The sequence below is a fragment of the Teleopsis dalmanni genome, chromosome 1, assembly GCF_002237135.1.
Source record: "Teleopsis dalmanni isolate 2A chromosome 1, ASM223713v2, whole genome shotgun sequence".
NCBI classification, from domain to species: domain Eukaryota; kingdom Metazoa; phylum Arthropoda; class Insecta; order Diptera; family Diopsidae; genus Teleopsis; species Teleopsis dalmanni.
The window spans coordinates 166577158-166601963 of NC_051846.1; the positions used below are offsets into that span (position 1 = coordinate 166577158).

Here is a 24806-nt window from a genome sequence, read left to right on the forward strand (position 1 = left end):
CCCAAAAGTGTATTTCACATAGCATTTGTTGGATTAAACTTGCTAGGAACATTTTTAAATGGGATCTTAATAAGCTGCTTGATCTCCTCTTAAAGAGTAATTTAGCTTTTATTAAAGTTTTGAAATGGTTTTAAACTCTTAGAGCTTTTCTACGACAAAACAATGTGCAAATAGGTCTTAAGTCGGGCCATTAGATCACTGTAATAATATTATTTAATTTATTATAAAAAATAATTTATTTTTAAATTGCACAATCCTTATTCTACAACAGTTAAGATTAATGCATTGCTCATATATTTATACTATACTACAAATTAAATTAAAACTTAAGGTTGTCAGAACCCAAAGTTAGTAGTATTTAAAACATTACTTCAAAAAATAGTAATATTGTTTGTTAGTTTTATTTTTAAATTTGTATAAAAACTATTTCTTATAAAAATGTTCATTTGTTCCATTCGCTTATAAGTCAATTATATTGAAGTTTAAACTGACTGTCTTGTATTGTTACTATTTTCAATATCAGCTAAGTTATAAATACTTTAATCTATAGCTTGATTTATTCAGTGATTAAATACGGTTTCAACAGTTGTAACATTAAGCAAAGTTAGATGAATTTTCCACGATATGCATAGATTTAGACTCTGTTAAAGCTATCTCTCTAGGATTATTGCTAATATAATGTAATGCAACGTCTTCGGAACTAAGAGGAAAAGCTCTACGATTATATAGCTTAGGTTAGGTTGGAATGGCGGACTAGATTGCTAAAACCCAACTAGATTGGCCACTTTCCACTAAAAAAAATCCAATTCTCCCATTGAGATGCCCTGTAGAGGTACCAGTTTAATGGTAGGTTTACTTACAGTTCACTGCAAACTAGGAAACCATACAAGAAGATTGAAACTCCCTTTCAATCATACCTGTCTCTCATCTACTCTATTTTTTCCCAGCTCATATACGGCGGCGATTCAATACTTTACAAACATTTTTTTCTTTAGAAACTTGCTCAATTACAGGATCTGACACTAAACATCATTTTGCGTTTCGTCAAAGTTTTTAGGTGGTTTTAAACCCTGAGTTTTTCTATATATATACGGTAACACAATAGTCCAAAAAGCCTAAATGGATCCTATAGGGATCTCCGGTATAACTTAACCTAATCTAATGAATTAAACATACTTTTTGTTATTACTTCGTTGGCCAATTTTTCTTAGGGAATAAGTGAGTTCATAATATGGAAAACCACTGGCATCTATTTATCTGATATACACTTTGTAAAACATTTGTTTGGGATATCCGGTATAACCTAACCTAATCTATTGAATTAAATATATTTATTTTTTTTATTACTTCGGGGGTCCATTTTTCTTAGGGCATAAATGAGTTCATAATATGGAAAATTAAAACATTTGTAAAAAAGTTTGAAAAATAAAGAAATTTCATCAAAACCTTTAATGGTTTTAATGAAATTTAAATTTTATATAATGAAATTTATAACTAAATTTATTTTTATTTAATTTTATTTTAATTTTAATTTAATCATAAAATTTATAACTGAATTTATAACTAAATTTAATCATTTTTATTTAATTTAATTTTATTTTTATTTAATTTTATTTTAATTTAAATTTATTTCATTTTATTTTTATATATAATTGCATTTCTATTTTAATTTAATCATAAAATTTATTAACATTTTTATTTAATAAAGAGGTTTTTCAAACAGTAGTGAACTACAACAACAAAAATTTTATTTTTTATATTATTTTAATTAATTGAATTTTTGGCTGATCATACAGCTGTTTCGAGTATTGCCAAATACCCATCATCAGTGGTCTTGGAAATAATTCTTGTATTTAAATTCGTAAATAATTATTTTTGAGACTGCAAGTACCAGGAACTCGTGCTCTGCCAAATTTGAAGCTCAGAGTCAGAGCAACTTAATCAACTAACCCAAAGCCGTGATTGAATTTTATATTCGCAAATTTTTCTGGAGTTTTGTTACTTTGCTGTGAAACTTCATTAAAAAATTCAATGGCTGTGTTTATATTAGAACGAAATCATAAACCAGCTGTAGAATAATTGAATTAATTAATTAATTATATTTTTATTTTCAATTGTTAAATTTCAATACTATTCTGTTCGTAGAGGCATTATTTGTTGCATGATTTGTTCTTTCTTATGTATAAACCTAATCTAGGAACGTAATGTTTATTTAATTTAATTTTATTTTTATTTATTTTATGTTTATTTAAATTTATTTTATTTAAATTTATTTTATTTTTTTTTTTATATATAATTTTATTATTATTTTAATTGAATCATAAAATTTATAACAAAATTTAATCATTTTAATAATATTAAAACGTGTGAGTTCTCATAGGAAAAGCGTTAAACAATTTTGAACCTTTTAATAATAATATTAAAATAATAAAACCACAAATGGATTTGCTTTCTTATAGTTTTATAGAAAAAAAAAAGTATTTTAATTTCAATAAAAAACACTTGTCGTTATAAAATAAAACAAAAAAAAAAACAAATGAAACGTGGTTTTCATAATCATTTTGCTGTTATCTAGCGGTTGTCAGTGCTATTTTAGTTGGAGAGAACACATGAGAGAAGGCCAAACAAAAACTGTGATAAGCATAAAAGCAAAAATCAATAAAATCTAAAATTAAAAACAAAACAAAATCCAAGTCAAATAAAAAACAATTTAGTGCAAAAGCAAAGACAGAAACAAAAGCAATGCGCTATCATTGATAACATAATTTTTTTTGTTGGTGTTTTTCATATTTTTGTTTTTGTTTTTGTTTTAATATTGATATGAGTTCTCTTTGAGTTTTGTTGTTGTTGTTGTTGTTGTTGTTGTTGTTGTTGGCAAAAGTAACGGCAAAAGTGGTACAGCCGTATTAGTGGTGGTGGTGGTGGTGGTAGTATTGCTCTCGTCTGTTGACCTCCTATCAGCAGTTGAAGGCAACAATGCTGTCAAAAATATATACATATGTATGTACTTATATGTTTGTATGTATATAGGGAAGTAACTCGTGGTACACACTCGATAGTATGTGCAGATGCAAGTGTGTTATCATCGACTGTACACGAAAGTTCAAATGTGCATTGAGTCAGCTCAGCGGTGCATTATGAAAGCAACTCACCCCCAAAATAGAGAAATTCATAATCTCAATCAATTTGTATCTTGTATCTGGTATCTTATATGAATATAGTATGATTATAAAATTTTATAAAATGTTTGCTTACATCATATCATCCATATTTGATACATACAAGGAAGGTGCAGAGTTCTGAATAAAACATAAAAAGACATACATTAAGAACTGGCAAACATATTTGATCTGACAAACTATTGATATCCAAGTATGGGGTCTTAAATACAAACTAATCCATCTGATTTTTATTTCTTATACCATTCAATGTGTAAAATTAGAAAATCTCTTTAAAATTAGAAATAAATTCTCTATATTTTTACTGAAAATAAATGTAATGTTTTTTTTTGTCTTTTTGAAGATATTGAACTCTGCTATGCCCTTCGTTTTAATTTTAAATTTGAAAAAGTATCTTAACTTAAGTTATTTTCAATACAGAAATAGAATCCATTTTTATTTAGCTATTTATTTCAAATTAATATATTTATTTCCACTGTAGAAATATAAACAATTTGTAATTAACTTATTCTAAATTAATAAATTTGTTTAAATTATTAAACAAATTATTATTATTATGTTTAAATTATTCTAAATAAATAATTTTGTTTTAATTTTAACTTTAAAAAAGTATCGTGTCTTAAATAATTTCCCATTTAAAAAAAGAATAATTTTTAACTTAGCTAAATTAACATTAATTTCATTTCTACATTGAAAATGATTTGGAAATCATTTTTAAATTTAGCTATTTTGCCATAAATTAAAAATATTTCAATTTCTATATTGGAAATCATATGAGCTAAGATATGTTACTTCGTCGAATTTAAAATTAAAACAAAATTGATACATATAAAAATTTTCTTCTATCTAAGAAAATTATATAGAAAATTATATGTATATATAATATTATTATATTGTATTATATGCATATTAATTTATTAAATTAATTTTAAACGTCCATTTTGAAGAAAGAAACTGAGTTGTTAATATAAACTATTGTTTTCAATGAAGATGTTTTTACCGAACGTGGTTATACTATATTGTTTCAATAAAAATATTATTTTTATTATTTTTAATTAATGGAATTTTTGACTGATCATAGAGCTGATTCGAGTATTGCCAAATACCCATCATCAGTGGTCTTAGAATTATTTCTTATATTTAATTATTCTTAAAAAGTTTTTTGAAGACTGCAAGTAGAAAGGGTTGAATTTTGTACCCTGCCAATTAATAATTATTGTATTATAGTATATTACCTCCAGCTCAAAAAGTACCCGGATTTTGTAAATAAAAACACACAAATTTAAATTTTATTCCACATTTATTTTATCTCCTCCTTATATCTACATTAATCATTGAATATGGAAAATGATCTACGTTAAAATCCTAATAATAATATTTTTTAAAATATAATAAAGAACTATTAGAAGCTAAAATAGTTGGTTGATTGGTTGTGGTGGCATCTCATCAGCTATACTTCTGCTGTCAAACAAAAACTAAATCTCTATTATTGAATTCAGGTCCTTACTGATAAACAGTCTGACAAATTGTTAAAAAAATACTTCTCTAAAAACAAGTTTTTTCTAAAAGCTAAATATGGGCATATATATATATAGAAAATGATTAATTGTTTATTTTACCTTTGAGTTTCTAAAACTTCTATAGTGACTATTAAAAGGAATGCAAAGTTTTTCTGCATGGGTTTCTATATACCAGTGACAATAGTGAACTGCTATAAGCCTTGGTATTCTGTAGTAAACTTGAAGGGTATTCACGATCTAGTTTCACGAACTAGGTGTCAAAGTAACAGTACAAAGTAACAACATGCAATATACATTTTGAGTAGATGTCTTTTGTTGTTAACACTACATTGTTTCCATATTTTTTTGATTACCGAATTCCTTACTTGGAATTTGGAGATAGTTAATATTCGTTTCACTATCCTGAATTCACTATCCCTGTAGTGAATTCATTTGATTTAAATATATTAAATCATTAGATTTATTTTAATCAAAGAAAAAGATCTGTAAGATACTTTTCGTTAAATTGCGTGTCTACTACATTACCTATATTATATTTTATATACATGTTTTATCATTGTTTATCAGTATAGATTCAATAAGTAGTCCTTTAATGTAGGTAGGTTAAGTGGCAGTCACCCATTGTATCACACATAGGTCTATTGGCCCATTGTGACACCACTGAAACTCACGTAAGAAATCTCTCGCAGTTCCTCGCAGAACCAACTACAGCAACAAAATAGGGGGTAAGTCCATTTTAACTATTTTCTCCGAATCTAGGAACACTTTTACTAGTGTACTTATGCGAATTTTGCATAATACCGGACAGTTGCAAAGAAGATGCTCAATCGTCATAAAGAGACATAGAGAAAACTTCTACAAAAATCGTTATAGCTATAGTTCTTAAAGTTATCACAAGAAAACAAGCTACACTTACCATAATAATTTATACTAGTATTTTTACAATTGACATCATAATCGAGTTGCAATTTCTTTCATGCTTCCTTTATAATTTCTTAATTTTTTATTTATTTTTTTTCTGGTTTTTTAATCGTTTTGTTATTAGTTCATAATCGAAACCCCTTGTTTAGTACTGCCAATTAATGCGGTTTTGATCTTCAATGAAAATTGCCGCTATGCTGACTCAATGATGTTCTCAAAGAGAACTCGATAGTCGGCAAATTTGTATTAGCAAATCACATATTGTCGATCTCGATGAATATTCCTACTCTATATTAAACATAGCGGAATTATTGTCCCCAATGCTATGATTTATTGTTTATAGCACTATATCTAATTTTCTTGATATGCAAAAAGTTGTTAAAGTTTACAAAGCAGCTTATCTCCGCTTTTAATTAGAAAATCTTATTATATTAGTATATTTATATGTGTTACATGCGCTAGCTCACAGAGCCGGCAATATTTATTGTAATTTATGCAGTTAGAAAAGAGTACTTAATTGTTAATTGATGGTTTTGAAAAGTTGTTATAATCTGTCTTATATCCGCTGCACTCTTAACATGGTTTGTGAAGTATTTTATTTTTTACTTTTTACGTTCAAATATAATCTGAATGAGGTCGCGAGATTGTTTTAGATCTGTTTCATTATTCAATTAAAATATATTAAAATTTTGACTATTTTTAAGTCAAATAGTCATTACCTGACTCAAAGTAACTGACGGCTTTTTTAGAAGTCGTAATGTTACCTATTTTTACAATCAGTTATAGGCCGTCTGTCTAACCCACTGAGTGTTCAGCGCCAAATAGCGTAGTTGCACTTTTATTTAGTTATTTTGTTGGTACCTATATCATTGCGGTGCATTTTATTGTATCTTTTTATTTGTAGTTATTTTATTTGAAGCATTGAGTTTGTCTGAGCTTAGAACGCTATATAGTATTATAATTAATTTATATTATAATATATATATTCTATGTTAACACCAGTGTCTTAATCATATTCTATCCATTAGTACTATATATTTGTTGGTATATAATTTTTGCAGGTGATACAATTACCCTCTTTACATTGTACATTCGTCAATCTAAAAGATACTTAATGTTTTTAGTGTTTTGAAATTGGAAGTATATTGTTTATGCATTCCAGGATCCATAGCTTATTAGAGAGTCATCTGCCTATCGTTTAAAGATGTTTTCTTTTTTGTTTAAATTGAATGTCCTTATGATTGTACTTTTAAAAGTAGACTTATTTATTCAGTATATATTAGGGTATATTGATAAAGTGAAAACGAAGTATTTTCACTATTCTAAAATCGCACTATTGGTAAAAAAGTTCTAGGAAGCGTTGGGTAGCGTTTCAGAGGTCTTTGCCTATAATAACGAAGTACTGCTCTTTACTTTCGTTGTAGTTTAACTCGACTTAAGGTTAGCACTATTATAAAGCTTAAACAAAATCAGAAATATGGAACTATGGGAAGTAAAGTTAAAAAGTGTTCTATTTAATTTTGTTAAATGGATGTATGATAGCACTAATTTTCATTCTCGAATATGTTATATAGCGAACTTTCTAGTACCTTACTTCTGTTAGTATCCCGATGCTTTGGTGTATTTCTAATCTGTTCAGATTAGATTGTTCTATTAATCTCAAAAATTAGTTTAAAATATATTAATCATTATAAGAAATTATATATAATTTATTAAGACAAAATGCTAAGCGGTCCTTTAATAATTCACTATCAAAATTTTTGTTATCAGAATTTTAAGACTTTTTTGTTGCATTTATTTCGTCGTATATTGTTACTATATATAATATGTTACTATATAAAAATATAGTAATATGAAAATAAAATAAAATATAGAGTACAATGAAAATATTACAGTTTTTACTAGTGTTGACTAAAAAGCTACGCTTTCTTATAAAGACTAAAAAGCTATTTTAAAAATTTAGAGGGTTTTCAAATAGAAAGAAAGGAGAAACAATTTAGAATTTAGTTAATTTATTGAAATTTGGGTGACCATACAACGCTGTTTCAAGTATTGCCAAATGTTCATCAGTGGTCTTAGGAAGTAATTGAATTTCTTAATTAGTTTGTAGTCCGTATATAATCTGTTTGGACTGCAAGTGCCAGGCTTTAAAACTCGTGCCTGTCAAATTATAATATATGACTAATATTACCATATGCTCCACAACTTAAACAATATAATAATATTAAACATTTTTTTAATTTGTATTAAAATTATTTTTATTTAAACTAAATTTATTTTTTACTCACACGTATGACTGATTGACTGTGCCCCAAAAAGCAAAGTATCATTAGTAATAGACCTACCCTACCCCGAAATAAATTTATTATATGAACCTAACCTTTTTATGACGTTCTTCTACAATCAGAAGACGATAAAAAAATTGAAATGCATTAAAATGTAGGCGAATGACCGGTCGACCGGTCGGCCTGACTCATTAACCGACAAACAAAATAAATTAAGAAACATTCATATGAATCTACGTTTAATATGTGACAGAGAAAAATATCTAACGACAATAGAATATAGAAAAAAACACAGACTTAAAAATTAAAGCTAAAATGAATGCATAATAAATTGAAATGTAGCACATTTGTTGGATATTGGCTGACGTGACGTACCGGTATAAAGTAGAACTGCAAGCCCGCATAAACGTCGTCGTCATATAGTACTTTTATAGCAATAGTTTGACTAATTTACATTTACATTCACTTTTAGATATGAGTAAATATACAAACAAAAACAAAAAAAAACAACAACTCTCAATTGACAATAGAATTATCAGCTATGTAAATACATTTACTTTAAAGTGGTTTAATTATTTATTACAAATTGTTACTGCATACATGTATATATATACCTACATACAATTTAAAGCTAGTTTTGTTTTGTAGTAAATTGAAATTTCCTATATTGTTCTAAATAGTTCTGCATATAAATAAGTAGGTCTGTACTACTTACTATCAACACAGAATGTTATGAGTAGTATTTTTATGTACCTGGTGGTAAAATGTATCTTTTACTCATGTTTATTGATATATCAATATAAAGTATAAATATTTTACTACTCATAAATTACAAATATATTCTTTTTCTGTTTTCTGTATATCACGATTGTGTAGTGAATAATGCGATATCAAATAATTTAAAATAAGAAAAAGATACATTTTTACCTAATAGTTAAGATACACTTGTGTATGTCCTTTCATTTCCATTTCGGTACGAGTAGAATTTTTAACTGATTGCTTCTAAATATTTGATAATGTGTGAGCTGATAAATGTAAATATACTTATTTGTTGTTGGGTTAATATATTTGAAAATACCCAGTTCCTTCAAATAAAAGATTGCTGACACCTTTTTATCTGCATATTAAGTATAGAACTTTGGTAGTGAGGTGACCTTGTTCTATTAAACTAAAAATTTTTTCATTTATTATTATTAAAAAAATTCTAAAATTGTAAAAAGTTAAATAAAATATATAAACGGTTGAAAGTAACGAAATATTTTTACATTCATATTGGATTATTGTTGTGAACGTCTACAATGTTTAAATATAAATCTTGAATGATAAGTGAGTATATAAACAATTTAATTGTTAAAGTAATAGACTGACAATAAGCTAATAAGCTAATTCTTTATTTAGGTATGTTCTTATGTTATTCTGTAAGTTAATACTGCGACAAAAATGTATGATTAAAGACTGATTTGACCGACTTAAATAGTGACTTAAACATGACTTAAGTTACCAGAGTTGATGACAGAGCTTAACATGTGTAATGTAATGTGCCAAAGCATTGTGATGAGCCTTAAGTGAAAGTTAAGGCACTAAAGTTAATGACTTTTGCTTAACGTAAGTTAAAAGAAAGAAGTTATAGTGAAGTATAATTATAAATAGAAATTAGTGTTTGCGATTTTAATTTTTTTTCTTATTTTAAGTAAAAAAATATTCCAATTTTTTCCAATCCTTATAGTGAACATCAGTTGGAGTATCATTCGTTTATAAATAAAATTTCAAAATTTTGAATGAGTCTTCTACTTCATTCTTGGAAGGCTAATAAATAATTTCATCCTCCGAACTCTCATCATTACTTTCCGTTCGGCTTAGAATCGGATCCACTTATTCAGAGCTATAACATTCAAAATTATCGTCATCTATATGAACCCTTGACGTACAAATTTCATTGTCAAGCTTAATGTAATCATTAAGAGAAAAATTGGAAGTTATTTTATTTAAAGAAAGAAAAAATTAAACATTTAGTTTGGAAAAAGGGACTTCCCCTAACAGGAAAATGCATTTATACTTAAAACAAAAATTCGATTTATAGAATGCACTTATAGAATTCTCATATTCTTATCGGTACGAAACAAAATTTTTGTTTGAGTTACAAAGAAATTCGAGTTATAGAAGTTCGAGTTATGGAAACAATTGTATGTAATTTGCTCTCTAAAACTTTGGTCCACTGTCTTTGATTCGAGTTATAGAAAATTCGAGTTATGGAAGTTCGAGTTATGAATGTTTGACTGTATTTTAATTTAAAAATTAATGCAGGTACATATTCTAGTTATAGGGAGATCAGTTTACATCTCTATGTTTATTAAAATGTAGTGTAATTTAATTACTTAAGATATTTAAACAATACCAATGAATTTTTATAATTTAAATTTTAGTTGAAAAAAATATTTAAATTATTGTAATTAAATTAAAAAAAAATTACTTTAGTAATGAAAATAAAATCATATATTATAGATATCATAAAATTCAGATTATTACTTTTTAGTATTACTATTTACTGTTAAGTAAGTACAATGGGCGTTTGAAGACTGAGTAGTGTCTATATATATAGTTTAACAAGTTATTTAGAAAAGGCGGTTGGGTTAAAGTCAATTGTTATATATGGTTTTATTCAGGTTAATATTTATATTTATCATTATTATTTATTTATTATTTAAAACTATTATATTTATTTATATTTAAATTATTTTTTACAATGTTCTTGTTACATGTTTCCTCACCTTGCAGAACTGATTTCGTTACTAACAATATTTACAAAAAATATTTATTTTGTTTCCACATGAAAGCAATGTAATTAAAAAATAGTCTAAAAACATAATTCTTGATAATCTTTCTTAACATAAAATTACACAAAACCGTTTTTAAGCTAACGTAACACTACTGTTGTGGTCTGTAGCTTAAATACCATTAATATTACACGATATATACTTAACTTGTATTGAGATTTTATCTAACTTTAGCAATAATGTTAACATGGTGTTGCCATACTTTGCTATTTTAGGCATGTAACTAGTGTGAAATCAGTTGATTCATATGATGATAACAATTTACAAATAATTAGGTACATGGCTACTGTAGTAAAAACATAATCATCAAAAACTATATTAAGAACTACAGGCGACTATTACAAAGTGGGCATTTCTTCATCGTGGCACGTGTTTTATTTGTAATATTGCATGTGACAAATTAATTATGTATCTGCAATTATACAGTCATTCCTTTTTTATTTCATAATTGTCTATGGTATAAACTTATCTACAATAAAACTTATTAAATAAAGTCGTTCCAAGAAACTATACAATTTTGCTAGAAATCTGTTTATATGTCAATTAAATGTTTTGAGTTTGGAGTTTTCAAACTTTTTTTTTATTTTTATTTGGTAACTGCTTTTCGTGACTCAATAATAAAAAACTAAGTACACAATTTTACAAATAAAGACTGTTTATATATATACAAAAATATATTTATTCACGGGTTCATTGTATCTATCGTTTTAAAATTATTGCATATTGCATTTGTTGATTACTCATTTATTGTATTTTAATTGTCATTTCACGTATCTTTTATTAGATATAATATATATTTGAATGTACATTTTTTTGTAATTTTTATACTTAATCTATTCTAAATATATAAAAAATTCGCAAATTTATTAATTTATGACCGTTATTTATGTAAAACTAGATATATAGATATTTAGAGAAGCTCTGAAATATCATCGCTGGTTTTATAACTAAAGAAATACTTTACTTCAGCATTTTGAATTTCTAAGTAGCTAAAGATAATTAAAAACAAAAAGCTGTTTTCTAATATATACTCAGCATCCGACTACTATTTTAGTAGTAGTAATATCAGATAATTTAGCTATTTCCTAAAATTATCCCAGAATCAAAAACTATTATTGACTTTCGTATATAATGATACCGAATTAATTCTCCTTACTCTACTTTATAATAGATTTTATACTATTTTAACTCTCGTCCTATTGAATTGCGGTCTTCAAATTTTTTCTAAATTTATATATCAATATGTTCAAAACGCAATTAATAGGGTCTAGACCTGAAAAGTGATTAAATAATAAGATTTTTGAAACAGTAGATTGGATTTTCTTCCTTACCAACTAATTAAAATTATATCTTTCATTGTCATATTGCATAAATTATGTATTCTATTTCAAAAAAGAAGGCGCCGAATGATGGATAACCTAACCGGTTTCAGTCGTTTACTTGGACCCACGCCGTTTAATATTTAAGGTTGCAGTCCAAGTAAAATTTAAAATATTTTTTTTTTAGAGAGGTTTCAAAATGTAGTAAATTACAACAACAAAAATTTATGTTGTATTATTTTTTTTTTTTTGTTATATGTATGTTAACAGATTGCAATATAAATTGGAATTTAAAAAAAAATATGTTATATAGTGTCATTTCAGGGAAATGTATTTGTTTTTGAGTTAACAAGTTAAAATCTGTTGCTCATATTATTATATAAAACTGTGCTTTACGGATCCAACTATTTACATATACATATGTATAGTAATTATTTTCGTCAATTATGTTACGGATTTTTCGTAATTTTCAAATAGTTGATACTTTGACTGTTGTTTATTTAACTGAATATAAGTGTATTCGATTGAACTATAGTTGCATCTATAATAAAGTGAAGAGATTGATATTGCAATTAGTATGGAAAAACTTAAAATGAAGTTGTTGTATATATATTCCTATATATAAATGTTATAATTATAGTGTTGTTATATATGTTTTAGAAATGTTATAGTACACGGTTAAGAGGTTGTTTTTGTAGTTTTCTTATAGTTGACACTTTGGCTGTTGTTTATTTAATTGTATGTTATATATGTGAACTATATTGGATACTAGTTCAATGCATAATAGTTCCATGCGGCTTCATATTCGTTGTGTTAATTTTTGTTTATTTTATTTTAAGACAAAAAATTTTTAGAGTGAGCCCATTTTATAAACACTTTTTTAATGTCTGGCTTTAATGTATTATATTAAAGTTTTTTTAAAATTTTCTAATAGTTGACACTTTAGCTGTTGTTGTACACTTTTCTGTATACATTGTGACCGAAAAGTTTTCGGAAATTCTCATTTAAAATTCGCGCGCTGTATATTTTTCGATATTTTAAGTTTATGTAGTTTGGCAGCACTTTCCTTAATTACTATGCCAAAAATGAGCGCGATCTGTCAGACAGTTCGTTTACGGCAGCTGTTGAAACCAGTTCACCTCAGTAGTGCGTTGCGAAAAAAACAATGGAAAAAAATATTGAACAAAGAGTTTGCATCAAATTTTGTGTTTCGAACGAAATTTCGTGTGCAGAATCGTTGCGAATGCTACAAAAGGCTTATGGGGAATCAGTTTTATCGAAAACTCAAGTTTATGAGTGGTACAAAGCCTTTCAGGACGGTCGTACGACCGTCGAAGACATGCCGCGTTCTGGACGACCTTCGACCTCTACCACCGACGAAAACATTGAAAAGGCAAAGGAAATCGTGTTCAAAAATCCTCATGTGAGTGTTAGAGAGATAGCACGAGAGCTAGGCATCGGTCGTGAGATGGCTCGTTTGATTTTGGTGGACAATTTGTGTATGCGACGTGTCAACGCTCGGCTTTTTCCGATTCACCTCAATTTGTTCCAAAAACACCATCGTGGACAGGTCTCGTTAGACATGCTTGATCGTGCCAATTCCGATCCAACTTTCATGGAACGCATCATAACGGGTGACGAGACATGGGTCTACGAGTACGACATGCAAACAAGCCAACAATCATCGGAATGGAGAGGAAAAGACGAGCCGAAACCGAAAAAACCACGCCAAAGTCGCTCGAAAATCAAGGCAATGCTGATTGTTTTCTTCGATATTCGTGGTGTGGTGCATCATGAATTCGTCCCTGAAGGACAAACAGTCAATAAAGCCTATTATTTGACTGTTTTAAGACGTTTGCGTGAAAATATCCGCCGTAAACGGCCTCAATTGTGGAAGGATAATTCATGGATTTTTCATGACGATAATGCTCCCTCGCACCGAGCCAACATTATCAACGATTTTAAGGCCAAACATTCAATAAATACCATCGAACAGCCCCCGTATTCACCTGATCTTGCACCGTGTGACTTTTTCCTGTTTCCCAAACTCAAATTACCACTCAGAGGAACGCGTTTTGAATCCATAGAAGACGTAAAACAGAATTCGCAGAGGAAACTCAAAGCCATACCGGAAAGCGCCTATAAAAAATGTTTTGATGATTGGAAGAAACGTTGGCATTTGTGTATCGCTTCTAATGGAGCATATTTTGAAGGAGATAAAATAAATATTGATGAAGATTAAGAATTTTGCGTTTTATTTAAAATTTCCGGAAACTTTTCGGTCACAATGTATATGTGAACCAATTTAATTGCTGGTTTACATTGGCTAAATTAAATGTTGGGATTGACTATGCAACTTGATAAAATAAATTAAAGTTAATTTAATATAGATATATATATAAATTTTTTTTTTTTGTATAAATTATTTATTGAATCTTTCGTTTAGAAACTAACATTAAGTGAATCGAATCTTAAAAACTAAATTTATTTTTTTCCAATAGCTTTGGAAAAACTATTGAATCATTAAATAATTTACAAAAAAATTAGATTGAAACCAAATCAAATTAAACAAAGTTATAGTATTTTAGATCAAATAAAATTTAAGTGAAATTAGCTATTAGATATAGCTCTAATATTAGCTATAAGCAATTATATATTAATTGTATTCTTCTTTTTTAATCGTTTGTGGCTTTTGCTTTGTAGGAGTTTATAAGCTGATTGGTTAGAGTGCTCTTCTAACTTTATAAGGTATTATCGGCTACATCGAGCAGGTTCTTCTATTACTGTTGATACGCCCAAATCTTTATGAAAGTTAAAATTTTTTTATAAACCACGGTGTACCTGTTATCATTATTAAGATTTTAGATTGCAGTCTTTGTAGTTTTTCAGTATTTGATGGCATCGTTGTTCCTGATGTCATATAAATTAATATTAGATATACGTTTTATTTATTTGTATTTTATTGTGAAATAAAAGTTCAAGTGATATAGCATTTTTAGTGTTTGTGTATAAAATTGTAATAACACTTCAATTAAATGCTCTTTCATGGAATATCCTTATAATATGAGAGAATAAGAAAATTTTATTTAATTTTAAAATTATCATAATAATTTATTCCACTTTATTCTACAAACACTACGATCCTATTTGTTGAGAAATTATTTTGTATTTTTTTTTGCATAGAAATTTTCAAATAATTTGAAAGAAAAAAATCTTTAAAATATTGTATACAAAATTCACAATATCCTAAATGATTCTATAAACATTTTATTTAAATTTCTTTTATATTATTTCGATTGAAAGATAAATTTGATTTAATCTAAACATGTAAGTTGCTAAATTGCTCATTAGTATTTTGTATATAAAATTAAGGTGTAGCTTTGTTCTCACATACTTCGTTGGTAATTTCTATTTATAAAAGTTATAAAAGTTAAATTCTCCTCAACCAAATACAAAGAAAAAACTATTCAAATAGGCTTAAAATATTCGAAAACATACTTTCAAAACATTTGTCCAACATGACAAGCAAATTGATTGATTTGCCCACCAATGCCCGACATGTACCCCACCTAAAAGAAAATGATTAGAAAATCAAAAGGCGAACAAACTATGAAAGCACAGACTCCAAACTACAAAATGAAAGAATTTTAAATAAATTTCGTATTTTTTTTTTTTTTTTTTTTTTAAAAAAAAGGTGGTTTATATATTAAACTTTTTTTTTGGAATTAAAAATTCAAAGCATGATTTTTACATTTCTCACTACGAAACCAATCGGAGTGATTAGTGTGACCACGAGTGATCTTTATTATTGTCAAAGTGTGTTTAAGTTAGAACCAAAAAATGTTGTACTTAATAAAGATAAAGTTTTTCTGTTTGTCTTTTTTTTGTTTTTTGGTAAAAACGTGTTCTAGAAATCTATAACATTTGTATTCTTTAGTATCTTGAAGGCTTTAACGAATTTGTAATTTTTTTTTTAATTCACGAATTTAGATTTCTGCTGTACTTTGTAGATTTTGTTGACTTTGATAAATTGTTATTAATTTTTTTATATATGGTTATGTGAAAAAAATATATTATTTGCATATTGATTCAATCAAAATTAATCTATTTTATTTATTTATTCTTTTCAGATTTAAATCTACACAACGTCTAATTTATTTTTTAAAAAATTTTAATTAATTCACCTCTTCATGCGGACTTTAAAATTTTTGTACTAAACACGCCAGCTGATCTTACACGCATTTGTTGAAATTAGTTTTAAATATATAATCCCAAAAAAGAAAAAAATAAATAATTAAAAAAATTGCTACTATAAAATGTTTAGTCCTGATTATGAGAAACGTATCTTAAAACATTGTAGTCCCGTAGCGAGAAATCTTTTTAATTCATTTGAAGCTGCCTCAAGTTCAACGTCATTGGATCGATTTATACCCTGCAGGTAAGTAATTTATTTTTTTATTATTTTTTTAAATATCATTATTTTTTCTATTCCAATGTATATTTCCTTTTTCACATAGAAGTAATTAGAAATATCATTAAAATTTACACGAACATAACAAGTGTAGTCGACTTCTTATAACTCATCAAGCCAGTCTTGTAGTGCAATAACCTTTGAGTGAAACGTTAGAAAAATCAGTTCTTCTATTTACACTTTTTTTCTCAGTTTTTTATTTTTTAGTGTAGATTTTGTCGCTTCGTTGCATTTTGCTTGGGAGTTTTTCATAGTTTTTCATAGTTTACTGCTGTGTGTAACTAACGTTTTTCCATTTTTCCATTTTTCTTTGGCTATTTTAAATATACACTTTGGTTAAAGTTAGGCTATGAAAAAAATATAACCGCTGTTTTAAGTGGTAGAAGCAAGTGGAAGTAATTATTAAAGTAACGCTTCGATAATTTGCCAGCACCATAGATCTGAGCTCTATATTTTAATATATCTTATATATTGATTAGTTATAATAAAAATTATTGTAATATTAGTTAATTTAACATTTTTATTAATTTTGAATTATTATATTTCGAGTACGCTTTGACTCTATCGGGTTAATAAATTATTTGTATTATTTAATCATAGTTAATTAATCTTTGCAAAACATTTAATATCTACAATCCGATATAGAGCTTTTGTGTAGATAAAAATAAGACTTATCTTATTAGCATATATATTGATAGTATTGATATGCAGATGTCTGAGTTGGTAATACAACACCTTAACTCTATTTTATCTGTGATCAGTTTTAAGTCACACTAAGAATAACTGAATACGAGGCTTTATATTATGATGGATCTGATGTCTTTGTATCTGCCTGTGTTTATCAGATTTCGCTGAATTCTTAGGGTGCTGAGTGTTGGATTATTGTGACTGTCAATTATATTGAACAATTTTCGACTGAATCGACTCTCAGATCTTTGTGGATATCCGCTCATCTTACGTACCATGGGATAGCATAAATAGTTAATACCAATAATTTGTCCGACATAACATATTATAGGTAATTTTAAATACATTTGAAATATAATCAATTTTAAACAAAATTTGTATACGTTATTTACAACATATAAAAGGGATTAGTGCCATGGAAAATTAAATAATAAAATAAAGTTTGTTTTGCTATATTATAGTTGTATCGATACAATGGAAAACAAATAATAAGGCTGTTTTTGATACACAGATTAGAATACCTATTATAATATATAATGTTTTTAAAAGGTTCGAATAGAAATGAACAGATAATAACAAAAATTTTAGTTAAAATATTGAAATTTTTGTTGTTGTATTTTCATTTCTATTTGAACGTTTCTAATCATTAAATAGTTTGTTTTCGTTATAAGACACATCACTTTCGGCAAAAAAAAAATAATATTTTTAATTTTAAATATTGACTTTGCATGTATATACATATTTGTGTAAACTTAAAATTGGAGTTTCTTTTTTACGTAAACCCACACATTAGGTGGGTTCTTATACTAACATTGACTTTGCATATACATATATATTTGTTTGATCTAAACACTATAGTTTCTTTTTCGGGAACAGAGTTTACATGGAACTTCTATGGGTCTCTTGTTGTGAGCCTCACTTGAGGCTTTTGTTTAAAAACTCGCCCACCTAGTAGTTTTGTTTTCTAGACGATTTCGATTCTTAATTCAAGAGCTACTAATTTAATTTTAACTAATTAATTTTTTTTTAGAATTTTGTGAATTTCTTATGAGTTTCAAATATGAGTCTTTAAAGCACGGTTTTCGAAGAATTGTAGGTCATCTTCAAGCCCAAACTAAACACTTGTACTACAGTTTAAAGCTTGATGACTACATCTATTTTTCTTGGTGGCAGCCGCAAAGATGGAGTATTTCTAACTTTCAAGTTAATTAGTTTGCTTGTTCTAGCTATATTTATGGATGTCCAAATGTTTTTAGACTTGACACAATTTGTCCCACTTTATTTGTGGTTTTTCAAGTAAAAGAGTGGATTATAGATTTACAGGTATATATGTAAATACTTAGAGAATAATTAATACAAAATTACTAATGTACGAGTATATGCAGCTCATATGTTATACCGTTACTGTGGTAGTTACTATGTCTGGGTTTATAGTTGACAGTTACCTTGGGGAAGTAGTGTTGGAGAAATGTTGATAATTTTAAAATATGTTCGGAAATCCAATATTAACTCATAAAATTCATTTCGTTGTGAACAGATTTACCTTAGACATTTATTTGAAAGCATCTGTTATGTCTATAGATAACATTTATTTTATAAATAGTATCAAATATTGTTAAGATGATCTATTTTGGATATTTTCATTGTACGTTCCACCACAATGAATATGTGGTAGTAGTATATGTATATATTATAGTCGTGTCTTCTTGTTTATTGTTTTTTATATATTTTTGTGGGTTCAAAGTCGGATTAGAATATTTTAATAGTATGTTTTTATATTAGCAATCAATTATTATCGATTAAACATAATTTTTAATGTTTGAACACTATAAAGAAATAAGTTCTTTTTCTGTTCTCATTCTATATGTACTCCAAAAAAGTAATAAATATTTTGTCTGATAATAAATTATTTCTCAACTAGTATTAACTTTTTTTATTACTTCTGTCCTGAAAAAATATATAAATTTAAAAATTTATTCATATTATATGTATTATACGTGTGATTAATATACAATATTTCTTATTAATAAAAACATTATTTATTACAATTATGTTCATTCTATGTATGCATTTTTTATGTAAACAAATTCGTGAACAAATATTGTTCAAATTGTTGTTAAACATAAGATTAACAAAAATAATATTTTATAGGAGATAAGATACGAGTAATAACTTAACCTGAGACCAGGAATTTTTATTAGTCATGTGAGAAAATATATCCGATAAGTTCTTAAATTAAATATAATTTTGAAAGAAATTTTAAATAAACGTATATAGTATATTATTTTTCTCTCTGAATCACATATATTTCATTTAAACTTTTTTTTTTGAACTTTTTATATTAATACTTTTTTTTCTATTTTTGCTTTTGGGATTTTATTATAAATTGTGTTAGTTGTTTTTATTATCGTTTTTGATCAATTTATTCACATATTTTATACATTTTTTTACCAGGATTTTAGTTAGAAACTTGTTCACACGTATTAAAAAATGATAAAAAATAATACTTCATTATAAATTCACTTTTAATTACAATATATGGGAGAAGCTGTTATAGGAGCGACATCATAAACAATTCTTTTGACAAATGACTTTCATTGTGTAAATATAACATGCAATATATATGTACATATATATTGGTTAATCCTAAATTAAAAATAAAATATGATATATGAAATATATGATTCAGATTTTTGTTTTTAGTTTAATAAGGCATAAATTATAATATATATTTTAGAAACGCCTTTAATGTATTATATCAACATTATGTTTAAGCTTGAAATCGGAAAAAGCATGTTGGTTCCACTGCTGGTAGTTACTAACTCTTCTGTGCAAGAAGCGCATAAGTAAGGTTTTTTAACCATATGTACACTTGGAGATAAAATTTAAAATAGAGTTTTTAAATTTTTAAGTTGTATAAAATGGGCATTTTCTACGTACTTGATATTTTTACTTGATTTTCAAAAAGCGTTTGACATCAGACTGGGTCTATCACCAGTTGTGATAGATTTGTATAAAATTTATAAAAAAACTCAGGCTTTTTCGGATTCACTTTTTCGGGTATTATTAAAACTGGAATTTAGCTTACCTACAATAATTGAATATCTTGGTCTATAAAAATTACTTTCATGGTAATTTAATATCAAACAGTTTACATATAGTTGTAACATAAACACACCATAGTAATCTTTAATGACTATAAGCATACAGATATTACGCTCATTAGATAGGCTCTGACGTATGTTACCAACAACATACCATAAAAGATATCGACGTAGACCAAGTATGTCCATTCTCGGTTCTACTATACATACTATGAGTAGTTCTAGAAGATAGCAAACCAAAGAGTAGAATAAATACAATTATACACAGTCATTGACATGCACTCCAATATAAACGTTCTGGAACCCTAAAAAAGATTTGGTAGCTTAAAAAAAAATTATTCAATGCTTATTCAATTATAATCTAATTTTACTCTATTCAAATTTCTGGTAATTTCGGCATAATTTACTATTTCGCTCAATTTACCATTAATTTACTCAAACTCGCACACGGCTTAAGAGTATACCCAAAGGATTATAAGAAAATTAATGGAAAATATGAGCAATTATATTCACATTAACTTGAATATTTAGAATACAATAGAAGTAAACGGGGTACCAATGGAGCGGAGTACTGCGACCATAGTTGATCTTTTGTGCTGCAACTGACACTAACCGAACAGAAGACATTCCGTTTTTCGAATGAAAGCCAGAAAGTTAGCCGTTGAAGACCTCCTAATGTCAGAAGGCGAAAGTAGTTTTCCACCGAGTGATCCCTTCCTGGCCCAGATCAAGGCTGGGACCTGAATAAATAAGTAATCAACAACTTTGTTAGAATAGGTTAGGAATTATTATACTTACAAATAAAGAACAAATATAGTATTGCCGTAAACTAATTTAAGAAGAACTTAGAACAAATATCGTGATCATGTTTCTAAAATATTTGGAGGTGCAGTATTCCAAATTAACTACAGAAGTATCGTATGATCTGACATAGGACTAGATAGTTGTTTAATATTGAGTGCGTTAAAAACATCAATTAATATGTTCTTTAATAGTTTTATATTAACTACATAACTTTTAAAATTACTTATATCTACTTATTTGATAAATATTCATGTGTGGGTTAAAAAAAATGATAAGTAAGATAATATTTGTTTATTCCTTATTTGGTTAAAGTAGTTGTGGGAGTTCAATGTTTGCAAAGTGAGTAAAGATCCAAAGTTGCCAACAAAATACATATTCTTAACAAGCGATACGTTTATATTTAAAAAGAAACCCATTTGAATTTGTGTTACTTAATTAGTAAACGTTTAAATAAAAAACGGATATTAACCTTTTTTTGGCAAATGATGACACACAAAGAACCTAACGACACCTGCTAAATAAAAAAGTGTCAATTTCCGTTTTAACCGCACGAGCCCATCAAAAATAAGTCAACCTTTTTTACGCAAATAAATATTAAATACACTCATTACACACTTACCTATAAATATATCCATATCCGTATGTTTTGAAATTTACATAATTTTAATAATTCTTTTAACTTTAATTTTTTTACTGCATAATATTTTCATTAATATTTCATTTATGAATTTCTCAAAAAATAAAAATTTTGGGCGTCACGCACAGGTGCGCATTCAGTTTAATAACACGTTGTGTGTAAATTCAATCCATGACTCGTAAAGGTTTTGGACTCCGGCGGATAATGCAAGAAAATATTATTTATTAAAAGCAGAAGTGCTTCAAATGCGTTTGTGAGGAATACGTTATCTGCATTTTAATAAACAAATAATTGAAATTATTTTGAATTGAATTAACTTAAATGTAGCCATAGAAAGAATAAATTCATGAAATTTTATAAGTTAGCAGATTTCCTTTTAAAGAATAATTTTTCTTCAAATTATCAATAGTTTGTTTCAATTATTTTTTAGTAATTATATGATATTACTAATAAAAGAGTAATACTTTTTGATTATTATTATGTGTGTTCAAATTTATATAATAATAACGTAACTGCAGTCTTAATTTGTAATTTGACATCCAGATCTACATCCATCGTCTAATTAGTAGATTAGAGCTCCGTTACCCTCATAGGCCCATATTCACTTAAGTGGTTACAAAACCATGCCATCAGGATATCGCCTATACACTTACCCAGTGCTAAAATTTGAAACTTGAAACTCAGGTTCACAAACCTAGGCACTCATACATCCACCCGGTTGTATGCTATGCAGCTGTCTTCATAACATACGTAACGAGGCTTTGTCAAACGTTGTAAAGTATGGCGATTGTAATATATGAATAATGGTATTTTGATAAGTTGTAGTGACTGATCAGCAGATATCTTTTCGTTTTTTGTAAATAGTGATATTCACCGTTATAATACAGTTTATTTAAGTTTAAAAAGACAGAGAGACAATAATATAATGATAATTAACATTAACAATAAAATAATAGTTAACATTACGTTCCTCGCAATAAATCACAATAGCTGAACTGAAGCCCTTTTGTTGATATGTTTTATTTTTAAAAAAAAAAAAACAAATTTTTGGGTTATTTTCTTCGACATATATATACATCTTCGACATATATATAAAGAATATAATAAAAATTGAATAAAGTAAAATAAAAAAATAAAATATATATAATTTATAAAATAAAATATATATAATTTATAAAATAAAATATATATAAAAAAACGAATAAAATAAAATAAAATATATACTAATAAAATATATGAAATAAAATATGTAAACAAGAAAATATATAAAATTAAAAATATAAAATAAAATATATAAAAAATATATATAAAAAAGATTATACCATTAATAAAATATATAATAAATAACAAATTTGGAAAGCAAAATAAAAATATATAATAAAAAAATAAATTAAATAAAATAAAAATATATAATAAAAAAATAAATTAAATTAAATAAAATAAAATAAAATTAAATTAAATTAAATAAAAAATAAAATTAAATTTATGAAATAAAATATATAAAAAATATATATGGAAAAATATTATAAATAATAATTTAAAAACCGAAATAAAATTTTTAAACTAAATTAAAATGTTATAAAAAAATTAAAATATATAAGTAAAATAAGTAAAAAAATATATTTATAAAAAAATATATATATATAAAATATATATATATAAAAAATATATATATAAAAAATATATATATAAAAAAATAGAATAAATAACAAATTTAAAAACTAAATGCAATAAAATATATTCCTTTTTCTCTACAGCATTCGTTAAACCATTAACGAATACATAATTGGTAAAATATATGTATTTTTATATATGCACTTATAAGCATAAGATGAATATTGTGAACTACAATGTTAGAAGTTATGTTAGAATAGAAAAAAAATAGAGTAGAATTCGCCTATATTGACGAATACTGTAGATCAAATTGATAAAAAAGATAAGATAAGAATAAACTGGGTACTAGCTCCCAACGGAGCAGAGCACTGCGACCAGATTGATCTTTTATGCTGCAACTGACCCTAACCGAACAGAAGACATTCTGCTTTCCGAATGAAGGCCAGAATGTCGTCCGTTGAGAACCTCCTAATGTCAGAAGGGGAGAGCAACTCTCCTCCCAGTGACCTCCTCCTTGTCCAGATCAAGGTTGGGCAGTCACAGAGAATATGACTGGAAATCTTGTCTGCTTCCAAGCAGAGGCGACACTCCATCACTTCGGATAGACCTATTTTATAAAGGTGATAACGCAGGCTATGGTGACACGTTAAATATCCCACCAGCAATCTCAAATCTGATCTGCTGAGGAGGGAAATTGTTAGATATTAAATGTTAAATATAAAATATAATGAATTTAATAACTGTTGTTGATAGTTTTGAGCATTATATAGACTTGGTTACCTCTACGATTTTTTCATATAAAAATATTAAATACAATGAAAATATTGTCAAAATTTATTTAAAATTTTATTAAAGTAACTTTTTGCAAATTTTCAATGATATTTTGTTATGAAATTGCAAATTCAGCTATTGTAGTTGCAATTTTTGATATATTGCTAATTCCAGTGCACGTTTATTTATGGTTACTGTTTATGTATAGTGTTTAATATTTTTTTTTTTGCAAACGCTCGTTTTATTAATAACATATTTTTGCAAATAATGTCATTAAATTATAACTAAAAAAAACGTTTTGGCAATAATTTTACCTTGCTTGCAATTTGTCAAGGTAATGCATTTGATATTCATTTGAATAAAAAAATATTTAAATTTGCTTAAATTTGCAATTGCGGATATCACGTTGCTGTCTGTATCTAATAATTTAATATCCAATTTTATTTTATAATTAATGTTGATAAAATATAATTTTGAAAATTGTGGTTTATGTTTATTAAAATTAAATTTTTAAGTTTAAATTTGATCTTGACATAGTCAAATTTAATTTTATCTTACCAGATATTATTATTATAAGTAAATTCATATTATTACGTGGGAATCAATGTAATTTCTTGTTTAAGATATGCAATATTTTCTTATATAACAATTCTATAAAAC

At 26.5% G+C, this 24806-nt stretch overlaps 1 protein-coding gene across 1 annotated transcript in view; it reads left to right on the top strand.

Moving 5' to 3' along the window:
* Window positions 1-24806, top strand: part of LOC119669973 (fizzy-related protein homolog) — a 55925-nt gene that overhangs the window by 2129 nt on the left and 28990 nt on the right. Inside the window, exon 2 of the mRNA XM_038080040.1 lies at window positions 16189-16496. Coding sequence (XP_037935968.1) covers window positions 16375-16496 — 122 coding nt within the window. The 5' untranslated portion in view covers window positions 16189-16374. The remainder of the gene's footprint in view (window positions 1-16188; window positions 16497-24806) is intronic.